The 12,378-nt window shown below is 33.1% G+C and overlaps 1 protein-coding gene and 1 non-coding gene across 5 annotated transcripts in view; one reads left to right on the forward strand and one right to left on the reverse strand.

Moving 5' to 3' along the window:
- Positions 1-12,378, reverse strand: part of CEP290 (centrosomal protein 290) — a 95,568-nt gene that overhangs the window by 78,784 nt on the left and 4,406 nt on the right. For all 4 annotated transcript variants that reach the window (XM_059936632.1, XM_059936634.1, XM_059936633.1 and 1 more), the window contains exons 6-12: positions 11,967-12,110; positions 7,773-7,826; positions 6,870-7,022; positions 6,293-6,475; positions 5,549-5,638; positions 2,399-2,521; positions 1,333-1,456 (exon numbers count right to left, since the gene is read on the reverse strand). In XM_059936632.1, the coding sequence (XP_059792615.1) occupies positions 1,333-1,456; positions 2,399-2,521; positions 5,549-5,638; positions 6,293-6,475; positions 6,870-7,022; positions 7,773-7,826; positions 11,967-12,110 (871 nt within the window). The remainder of the gene's footprint in view (positions 1-1,332; positions 1,457-2,398; positions 2,522-5,548; positions 5,639-6,292; positions 6,476-6,869; positions 7,023-7,772; positions 7,827-11,966; positions 12,111-12,378) is intronic.
- LOC132373863 (U6atac minor spliceosomal RNA) lies at positions 2,932-3,055 on the forward strand. The gene has a single exon (XR_009505520.1). It is a non-coding gene; the product is annotated as a U6atac minor spliceosomal RNA (small nuclear RNA).

The following is a 12,378-nucleotide window of genomic DNA, read 5'->3' on the forward strand; positions in this document are numbered from 1 at the left end:
CAGATGTCTAATAGGCATCTCACACTTAACATGTCCTGTTTAACTAAGTACCTGACCATCTCTAAACCTGCTCTTTCCACAGCCCTCCCCAGCATTCAGACCAAAAGCCCTGATAACTTTTACATCCTACATCTGATCTGTCAGCAAATTTCGTTTCTATCACCTTCAAAATACATCCAGAACTGACTACATGTAACTCCACTGCTGTCTCCAGGTTATTGCAGTAGTCTCATAACAGGTTCCCTGCTTCTCTCCTTACCACTCCTAAAGCCTATGGCAGACACAGTCCAAGTCAAAATATATCACTCCTTTCTTCAGAAATTTTCTTTGATGTCCATTCTCACTTAAAAGAAAAGCCGAAGTCCTTACAATGAACTGTGAGGCCCCATATGATATGGCCCCTCGTTACCTCTCTGATCTCATCACCTACTACTGCCCACTTGCTCCCCCTGCTCCAGCCACAAAGGCTGCTTTGTTGTTCCTCAGACATGCTCAGTACACTCCTGCTTCAGTGCCCTGCACTTATTCTCACTGCTTAGGGACATCCACATGGCTCACTCCCTCATCTTCTTTAAGTCTTTGTTCAAATATCTCCTCAGTGAGGCTTCTGCCTCACTATCTAAATTACAACCACACTACCATTATTTCACTTACACACAAACACACACATAGACTCACTCATTATTTCCCCTTTGTGTCTAATTTTTTTTTATCTTCAGCAATTACAATAAATACGTCATGAACTTATTATGAATAGTTTGCATTAATGTGCTCTGGTATAACGACAGTATATAGTGTTTTGGAAATATAAGATCACTAATGTTGTAAGGGCTTACATTCAAAGGATGTGATGAGTTAGGTAAGCTAGCATGACCCAAGGTAGGGAGAATATGATGACATATCAAGTTGGGTAAGGTTAATTCAAATGTTGACAAGTCAATTACTTCTGAAAAATCTCTGCGATGTTGCTACACTGATCAAAATTTTATTTTCTCCCATTCTTTGTTAATTACAAAAAGGAGGATAAATACAATTATATCACCATTTTTCATTTCTTTTATACAGCCCATCTGGTAATAGAGGTTAATGTAATTTTCATCAGAGAAAAACTATAGAAAATACTGCCATCATTTACATGTGTAAATACTAATATCATAAATACAGTAGTCAATAATACCTTGTACAATTTTTTAAAAAATATAAAATTCAAATAAAGAAAAATCACTAATATATCTGTTGGCATAACATAATTTCATTTTAATACAAATAAAATATTTTAAAAACTTAATGGTATATAAAATGACTCTATATACTTATAAAACATTGAATTACCTTTGTTTCTTTGGAGCTCATTTTTCAAATCTTCAATAATAAAAGTATTTTTTTCCATTTCTTTCGTATATTGCTCTACTTGGTCAGTGAGCATCTTAATTTGACTATCTCGTTCTTGTATACCCTATAAAATATTTTGAATATTACATAGTATCACTTTATGAATATTAATCTACATTTTTAAAGTAAGAGAAAAGGTAGGTCTTGTTTTTTTCAACAAGACTATAGAATATATTTTTTGTGAGTCAAAACTGTGCCTTTTACTATTTTGTATACCTCAACTGCACTAATCACTGTAGGAATACTGCTATCACTCTAGTACTTAAAGATGATATAAGGGCTAGCACTCTCATAAATACGAATTCCAGAACTCTCTAATATTTGTGGCTTCTTATGACTCCTTTTGTGTTACTTTTCTTCATCATCCATCTAATTCTATCTTTTTATCATTTTATGTTTGTGTTTTACCTTGTGCTTTTTTCCTTTACACAACTTAGCTTTCACCCCTGCAGTACTTCATTCAAAAATCTTGTCCCTTGCAATCGTCCTTATTCTCCAAATACTTCCCAAATTTCCTTCTTTCTTTTGGACTATGACTAGAGAGCACAGTTGATGCAAGTGTAACTTCTTTCTATATGAATATATTTGTACTATCAATAAAAAAAAAAATTTTATACAGTACAAATTATAACCATACTTTAGCTTATTTCACATTGTTCAGGATATTTCAGCACTAAAACACAATACAATAGACTTTAGTAACAGAGTATTAAGATATTTTAAAAATTTCTAAAAGTTTTTTATTAAATAATTCCCAATCAAAACAATAAATGTATTATCTGCATCAATAGAGAAAAATACATAAAATAATTTTATTCCTAAGTCTAAACTTAATTCTAATTTTTTCTTGGGACTGGACGGTGTAAGAAACTTCAAAAGACTTTATTAAATACCCAAAAGTGCAAGTGACTAGATTAGGCACAGGAGATAAATAAGACATAATTCAGAGTTTCATTGCCAACTTTAATAAACCTTGTTGATAAACCAAATTTTGAGAAAGTTTTACCTGTTGTAGAGCCATAATATTACTTTTATCAGCATCAAGCTGGGCATTTTTCAGTTTCTCCCTCAGGTTATGTAACATTTGCTGGTACTCAATAATTTCATCATCTTTAGAAGACAAAATTAACTAGAAATAAACAAAATAGGATCTGTTACATATGAGGAAAATTAATAAACCATTCCTCATTTATGGTAAATATTTTTAATATATACCATTAGCAGATTTCGAGAAAATACAGGAAATAAAATTCTTTGAAGTGAGAAAATAGCAACTATTGGAATGACCACTGTTCTTTTGTGCATACAACCTGAAATTCAGATAAGAAATGATTCAAAAATATACACTGTATTTTTTGCTTTTTAAGAAATTCAATCTTTTAGACAATCTCAAGTTTCCAAAACCCATTCCTAGAACACTAAGCTATAAATAACTCCCTGCAATTACAAAAGGTTTTGTACAACTAATCTCTTATGAAGAAAACATTAAATGACACTAAGAAGCACAAAATATCTTGAATGAATAAAAGGTATCTTGTTATGTTGTACGAAAGGAAAAGGCTAGCATTCCTCTAGACAAGAATGGCAGAGGTCCTCAGGCTTGACAACATGCATATGGTTATGGCATTGCCATCCACTTCATGGCCTCTAATCATCATTTTTTAATACTGTACTGCATATTTGAAAATAGCTAAGAGAGTGGATCTTCAAAGTTCTCATCACCAGAAAAAAAAAATCGTAACTATGTATGGTTACAGATGTTAACTGGACTTACTGGGGTAATCATTTTGCAATACATACAAACGTCGAATCATTACACTGTATACCTGAAACTAGTATCATGTTATGTCAATTTTACCTCAATTTTAAAAAAATGAAAGGTACCTTGTGTTCTTTGCTAGGACCAAATATCAAAATCAATCTATAAATTAATTTATAAATTTAATACATATCCAATAAAATAAGTAAAATATTTTAAAGAACTATTTCTAAAATTTGTATTTAAAAAGCACATTTATAAGAATCTAAAAAACATAAATAATGAGAACAGCTTTTTCAAATATTTAAGCATAATAATTAAAACAAGTGTACATGGTTAGAAAACAGATCAATCAATATAAAGAAGAGAGTCCCAAAATAAATTCAAATTCAACAGTTTTGTATGTAATAAAAATGGAAGTGTATCTTAGTAGGAGAAAAATGAAATATTCAATAAATGATGTTTAGACAACAGAGTAGCTCGGTTGCATCCATATCTCACTCTTCATACCAAAATAAATAATATATGCTTCAAAGATTTACATGTAAAAGATGAAACTAGAAGATACCAGAGAAAATATGAGAAAACAATTTTATACTCAGAATCCTTTCTAACTATGATACAGAGGCCAAAAGCCATAAAAAATAATAAATTTATGCAATATAAAAAAAAATACTTCATAGTAAAAAATACCATAAAGCCAAAAGGCAAGTGACAAACTAGAGGAATATATTTGCAATATATATCACAATTACACTTGTAGCATTTATTCTATAGATACACATTTTAAAAATAAATATACAAGGATATTCATTAAAACATTGTTTCTAACAGCAAAAATTGGAAAGCTCCTAAATGCCACATAATAGGCAATCAATAACATACATATCTACAAAGAAAAATTACATTAAAAAGAACAAAGTAATACCATATGTACTGATGTAAACTAAGTAAAAGATACTAAGTAAAAACAAAGTGCAGGGCTCCCCTGGTGGCGCAGTGGTTAAGAATCTGCCCGCCAATGCGGGGTACACGGGTTCAAGCCCTGGTCCGGGAAGATCCCACATGCCACGGAGCAACTAAGCCCGTGCGCCACAACTACTGAGCCTGCGCTCTAGAGCCCGTGAGCCACAGCTACTGAGCCCACATGCCACAACTACTGAAGCCCACGTGCCTAGAGCCCGTGCTCTGCAACAAGAGAAGCCACTGCAATGAGAAGCCCACGCACCGCAAGGAAGAGTAGGCCCCGCTCGCAGCAACTAGAGAAAGCCTGCGCACAGCAACAAAGACCCAACGCAGCCAAAAATAAATAAATAAATAAAAAAAAAAAAAAAAAAAAAAAACAAAGTGCAAAAGAATACATTTGCTAACATCTCTCCCCCAAAATTAAACGATTAAAAACAACTCTTTTTTTTCCTGGGGTTGGTAAACTATGGCTCATAGGTCAAATTTGGCCTGCTGCCTGCTTCTGTAAAGTTTCATTGGGAAAACAGCCTTGCTCATTTATTTATGTATTGTCTATGGCTGCCTTTGTATTATAATAGCAGAGTTGAATAGATACACCAGAAACCAAATATTCTAAAATATTTACTCCCTGGCCTTTTACAGAAAGTTTATTGACCTCTGATTGATTCTATAAACTTCATTTCCACTGCTACTGCTCTTGTTTAAAATATAGGTTAGCTGAGATTCCCACATGATCATTTCAAATAGCCAACAAGATTTATGTGAACCTTGTTAGAAACAAAGACTATAAAAGTGATAGCTTTTAAAATTAGATTTATTCAGAATCATTTTAGACTTTTTTCAAAATATATAATCATCACAATCCTAACTTCTGATATGGTAAGGCTGGGGGTTATGGTTGGAGTTAGAGAGTGGTGAGGAGGAACAGATTTTTGAAAAGACTTCTCAGTTGATTTTGAAAGATCCCTTCCCTTACTTCCATTCCTGATCCACTTCCTTACTCTCATTTCCACTGAATGCCAATAGCTTGATTAATCTAACATGGAAGGAGAGTCAGAAAAACTAAAATTAAACCTGGAACTATATAACTAATATATACAAGGTACCTATGGTTTACGTGAAAACATTTAAATTTTATTTATAATTATCTATTTTAGATGACATATTATATTTTAGACTTAGATTTCTATCAGAAAATTTAAAATTTAAAATTTAACTCATTGATGTAGAAGAGCTCATTCAACAACAGATAAGCTAGAGGTCTACACACGACAGTTCTTAGAGTTTTCTAGCTAAAAGATTTAATACACTTTTAAAAATGCCTAATAAAAATGTCATTAACTAGTACAAGAACTTTAAAGAAAATTAAGACTAAAAAATTGACATCTAAAATGAAAATGAAAAAGCTATTATAGCAATTGAAAAAAGCACCTTCCATTCTTCTACTTTTGCATTGACAGCTGCCATGATTGGATCATCTTCTTCATTTTTCGCTTTCAGAAGATTTGTAAGCTCCTGCACCTAAAAGGCAACAATTATTTCAAGAACTGTTGCAAATTAGTGTAATATACATGTATTTGTTGTATATGAATATTTACACATATATTACACACATGATAAGCATACACATGCACATATATACATATACATTACAAATGCATATTCATTATGGGAGCAGTTCTGTAGTTAAGGTGACCTTTAATTGTTTGTGCATCTTTACAGTTGTATAATTATTTTCTGTCATTAGAGTATTGTATTTTTAAGTATTACTCTATTTTTTAAACAGGTTTAATCCCATGTAAGTAGTAAACAATATATTGGCTTCTATGATATTTAGAGTGTATTTATTTTAAGGTATAAAATTAAGCTTGATGGTCCACAGGACTTCTAAGAGGCTTTAGCAGAAAATTTGCAGGATTGCTATCTACACATTCATTCAGGTATCACCCATATACTCTACATGGCAGGAATTACAGGGTATATGTAAGGGGACTAGAGAAACACATAGAGACAAATATATTACCATGGCAACAGATTACAGTATAAGATGACATACTAGAGCATAAGACAAAAATTCATACCCTAGAAAGTTAAAAGTACTTTCTAGTTTCAAATAAATAGTAATGAGGCAATATGAAGTCTGCCCAAATAAGTCAGTCTAACAGGAATTCTTACTTGAAGCTGGTAATGATCATTTTCTTTCTTTAACTGGTCCATTATATTATCTGTCTGATGCACAATAGCTTTCATCCTGTTATATTCATCAGTCATCTTCTCCATTTCCTGTACAGACTCTTCTAGATTTTTTCTCATTTCTTGATTCTGAAGTTCAAGTTTCTCATTAGCTTCTGTTAAAGTCTAAGAAAGGTAAAGATGCTACAGTTAAAAACAATTTAAGAAACTAAAATTTAAATTAATACTAAATGGAGTCATAAGTGTCTGCTGGAGAAAACAGAATTCTTCATAGATATTTATTATCAATTGCTGTTGGTCAGTTAAATCAAATTAAATATCAAGAAAAGTGTAAGTAAGAATCTTAGTTCTTAAACAATGGCCAAGATAGGCATATAACAAGAATGAATTTGCAAGATTTTCAACTTCAAAGATGCAATTTATTTCATGTTTTACAAATACGTAGTTGCAGATTTATACTAAATATATTGAAATGTAGGGCTAAATACTAGATTTATATTATAATGAAATTAAAGTTTTATAAAGATCATTGCTTTGAAATGACTTCTATCCATTTTACCTGAATTTCATCTAGATATTGGACAAGTTCATAGTTTTTTTTAGACAATTGTGATCGGTAGTCACTGTCTTCTCCTCTTCTTGATAAAAGTGTTTCTTTTTGTGAATCTATTTGTTTTTGATAGTCAATAATATCCTGACGAAGCTGTTCATTCTGAAGGCAGATCAACACAGTATTCTATTAAAAAAACTATCCAAAGAAACAAAATTTCACCCTCTGAATAGTGATCTCAAAACACATCTTTAAAATTCCAAGGTTTCACCACCCTTAAAGCCTCACCTTTTTCTTTAGACGTTTGTTCTCCAGAAGAGGATAGGAAAAAGGTAATTAGAAATGAGAAAGGCAATATATAATTAAATATAATAATTAGAAATTAAAGAAAACAAAAAAAAAATTTTAGGAGAATGAGATATTATTTTGGATAATCAAAGAAAGAAAGAATATTAATTACCAGCCAAAACAAAAAAAACTTTTGATTATGTTAAAAAGATAAGCACTATCAGGATAAACAATGTACAAACATTATTTGGCTCAGAAGAACCAAATAATAATCAGAATTTGTAAGATTTAATGAGAAACAAAAGTTTTAAAAGAATGCCAGATAAAATAAGAGGAAATAAGGCAGAAATCCAGTCATATATTCAGTTAGCAAACTTGCAAAGAACAGCTTAAAAAACAAAGCAAGATTTACCCACATAGACCTAAGAGATGAATGTAGTACTTAATGGCCTCACCTTCCAATTTATTTTCTATTTCCCTAAGACAAAGTCATATCATAAAATCACGGTTCGAAAACATCAATTACTTAGACGATTCCAGTTCTGCTTACAGAATTAATTTATGAACACTTTTTTAGTAAGTATCTTTGTTGAACCACCACAACTACTAAAATTTTTTACCAACCTCTCTCCTTAATTTGCTGTTTTCATTTTCCGCCTCCTCATTTCGAAGAGCCAACTAAAACAGCAAAAAACAAATAAGATAAAATTCAGCAGTAGTTCTATGTAATGCCAGGTTTTCAGTTCCTTTCCAATAACGTAGAGAATGTTTAACTACTGAGGACTTCATGTCGACCCAAGACATGAATAATATGCCAAAAATTTGAAAACTGACTAACTAAGGATTAGGAAGGATGAAGCAGGTCGAGTTTAAAAGATTATAAAACAAAAAACAAAAACCTCTAACCAAAGGATACAGAAAACAAAACATTACCCTCTTCCCCCAGCGTAAAACCTAATAATGAGTAGTCTTCCATCCAAGATCTTCATCATTTTGCAGTTCTATTACCAGAGCTAGAATACTCTTTGCTCTCAGTGAGCATTAAATTACTTAGAAATACAAAGCAGTAGAACATAATGGTTAAAAGAAGCATGGATGCTTGGATATTGGGTGGGGAGACTAAAAGGACATTATTGGGCCAATAGAGGAAATCTGATTATGGACTACATATTAGATAACAGTACTGAATTGATATTACATTTCCTGAGTATGCTAATTATATAAGTAGTTATATTGGAAAATACCTCTCCTTTCAGTGGAAACGCACTGAAATATTTAAGAATGAAATATCATGACATTTGCAATATTTAAGTATGAAGTATCATGATATCTGCAATTAACTCTGATGTCTCAGCAAAAAAGAAAGGAGGGGAGGGGAGAGGAGGAGAATAAGTCTGTGTGTACAAAGATAAAGCATATGTGGCACAGTGTTATCTGGTGAACCTATATGAAGAGTATGTGTTTACTGTTTTTCTTACAATCTTTATGAAGATAAGAAAGTTTTCAAAAATAAAAGTTTAAAGAAAGTTCATAATAAAATGCAATGTGCTATATGAATCTTAGAATTTTACCATTATTATTATTATCATCTGGAAGTTAAGAAACACTCCCATCCTGTTTTGAATTGGAAAATTTTAACAAGAAGAGACATGTCAAGAACTTAAGGCTAAAGCATTTAATACTACTGATGCTCCTTTCCCTTGGTTTTGAAACATCATACTCTGGATATTTGTCCTTTCTTGGGCTGTTCCTTGAAGCACCTCTTCCTCTTGCATTAGACATTTCTATACCTCAGACATCTGCCTTACAATCACTTCTATTGCTTCAGTATCTATGCTGATGACCCACAAATTCTTATCATCTACCCAGTATCTCTCGAGTTTCTTATCCAGATATCCTTTTTGAATATGCCCATAGGGACCTCAAACTCAACAGGTACAAAACAAATAATAATCACAAACCTTCTAAACTCCCCTTGTGTCACTTCTAAGTGAATGGCGCTATCTACCTATCCAGTGGCCCAACCCAGAAAATTAGGTGGACTACCCATTCCTCCCTCTTCACCAACAACCAATCATTCATCATATCCAATTACATTTACATCCCTCAAACATGTCTATGTCCCTAATCCCCCTCAGTCACTAATTAGTCCATCATCACACTGACTTAGCACAAATGTCTCCTTACTAGTCTTGGCCCCCTTCAATCCACTCTCCACAGAGGAAAGTAAACTTGAAAAGTACAGATCTGATCATGATATCCCTGAGTTCAAAATCCTTCATTGGCTCCTTTTTGGAAAAAGGACCAAATTCCTCAGGTACTGGCCTTTGCTTATCTCTCTAGAGGATCATAAATGTTAAAGCTGGAAAGGTAGGGTAGCACAGCAGATAAGAGCACAGAATTTGAGTAAATCTGGATCAAATCCTGGCTTTATCATTTATTAGTTGTGTAACCATGGGCAATTACCTACCCTTTCTGTGTCTATTTCTTCACCTGTAGCCTGGGGGAAATGTCACCTCTCTCATATAAGTATCAAATGAGGAATAATGAATTAATGCATATAAAGTATCTGGCACATAGTAAGGACTCTACACTAGCTATTTTTACCTATATTCCAGCCAGAATGAATAACTGTAGTTCCCTGAATACACCATGCTATCTCTTACCTCTAGGTCTTAGTAAACACTGTATCTTCTACCCAGAATGCCTTTTCCTTAACCATCACCTACATCCCATTCCCTCTTCCAGGCTAACTCTTATTTCAGGTCTCAGTTTACAGATCACTTCTTGAACCTCAAGACTGACTCAGGTATACCTCCCCAGAGTACTCCAGACTATTCTTATATCCTTATGTATCCCCAGACTATCATATTATCTTATGTTACCTTTGTTATTGACAGTGAATATCGTTGAGAAGCAGAATAGTGTTGCCCACTGTATCCTCAGTATTTAGCACAGTCTCTGGCATGCTATAAGTACTCAGTAAAACTGAATGACTGGTTAAGGGCAAAGAAGAAATTGCTAAAGCAACTCATATCCATATTCTACTTCAAGAAATCTAGCAGCTGGAAAGGTACATAAGCCATATATTCAAGTTGTCTGTGTGTGTGCCTATGAATGAAGATAGTAGTCTAAGATATGAATGGACATGGTGGTTCTGATTAGCTAACAGTGTATGGTATCAATGGTGAGAAGTTGACTAATATATGGGCTAGACAAAAGAACAATAGCCCAGAAAAACACATACACGGACACCTCCCTAAGCAATTCTATTACTGTATAGCATAGGTTGGACGCTTCATGATTAAGAAATCTATAGATCTGTTATGTTTCACTGAGTCAACTAAACAAATAATCCTCTAGGAGCTTATTCCTAACCTTCAGGTGGCATCAATCCATACTTTTTCCACTGCAAAAACTGTACAGGTGGCTCACTTTTACATGACTTCCAAACTATATAATAAAATAGATATATCAAGAATGGGGATGCTTTTCCCTACAAATCAGTCTATGATGAATTCTTTTTAAATAGCAATGTTACCTCATAATCAATGTCGTTTACTTAAAATTTATAACCATCTATTTCCAAGAGAACAATGGACAAAATAAGATTATCAGGATGTGATACAATATTGACCTTATAAAGGACACAAAGGGAGAAAAAGCTTCTGGGCACCAGGGATGGGACAGTTAATACATGTAGGCACCAGATTTTGGACTAAGTTCACTGACAGCTGAGGCAAAAAAAGAAAGCATACTATTTTCTGACAGGAAATACAAACTTATCAGCAAAAAAATAATTTTTTCCTCAAACTAAATTTAAGTGAACATTGCATGAATTATTTTATAAATAACAAGTATAACATAAGAGGTAATAATAAACTATGCTTGTATAAAAGATGACATGTCATGGTTTAAAATATGAATTGATTTACAAAATGGTGAGATTAACACTTTTTAAGAACCTACGTATTACATAAAGTGAGGTACACCTGAAAATTAAAAAATTATTATTGAATACATCACTAAAAGATTAATTTCCAAGTCTACTACTAATATAAATACAAATAAATATCTTTTTCCCCAAACTATGTTATGAAAAATAAGAAAATCAAAAATTTTTTTTTTAATTTTATTTATTTATTTTTGGCTGCATTGGGTCTTCGTTGCTGTGCATGGGCTTTCTCTAGTTGCAGCGAGCGGGGGCTACTCTTCATTGCAATGCACGGTCTTCTCATTGTGGTGGCTTCTCTTGTTGTGGAGCACAGGCTCTAGGCGCGTGGGCTTCAACAGTTGTAGCAAGCAGACTCAGTAGTTGTGGCTCTCATGCTCTAGAGCACAGGCTCAATAGTCATGGTGCATGGGCTTAGTCGCTCTGCAGCGTGTGGGATCTTCCCAGACCAAGGCTCGAACCCGTGTCCCCTGCATTGGCAGGCGGATTCTTAACCATTGTGCCACCAGGGAAGACCAAATCAATTGTTTCTGAATGCCTATTAATTTCTTCATACCAATATTCCAGATCAAATCATCAACTTTATGTGAAGAATTCTAACGTCCGGAGAAAAAGGTACCTCCATGTATAAAGAATTAATCTCTAGGTCATATTCATTCTCTAGATGTACCTGATCCATTATATTTTAAAGACATGATGACAACATGAACTGTTACATAAAACCTTAGCAATAAGCGTACATCAATTCCCACAAATAACATAAAACATAAAAATTGAAACTGTCACTAATAATTATAAAAAGCATAAACAGGTGGTGTTTTTTGGTAATTTGAACAGTTAAGAGTCATTGAAAAACTGTGCCTTACTTGCTCATTAACTTTCTTTTCTTTCTCTAATTCTTTTTCCATGTCCTCCAATTCTCTATCTTTTTGTTCCAACTGCTTTTCAAGTTGGCGAATTTCATCTCGTAAAAAGCGAGTGTCACGTCCACCTGCAGAGTGCTGTGCCATCTTAAAGTAATAAACCAAAAGTATAAATTAATTCCATTATATCTGGAGATTCAAATGAATCAACAACAAAAATAATTATCTTGACTTTAAATTTTATCATAATCAGCACGAGATGTTTAAAATCATGTTGCTTAAAAACAATTTTTTTTTATTAAGCATATTTAAGCTTTAGTTCACAGGCTGACAACCCCTTAAGCTCTTCCTGAGCCATCCAGAGTATGAAGAATTCACAGTCAATCACTCAGGCTCTGTTATAGCCGCTGAGCCA

The sequence above is a fragment of the Balaenoptera ricei genome, chromosome 10, assembly GCF_028023285.1.
Source record: "Balaenoptera ricei isolate mBalRic1 chromosome 10, mBalRic1.hap2, whole genome shotgun sequence".
Classification (NCBI taxonomy): domain Eukaryota; kingdom Metazoa; phylum Chordata; class Mammalia; order Artiodactyla; family Balaenopteridae; genus Balaenoptera; species Balaenoptera ricei.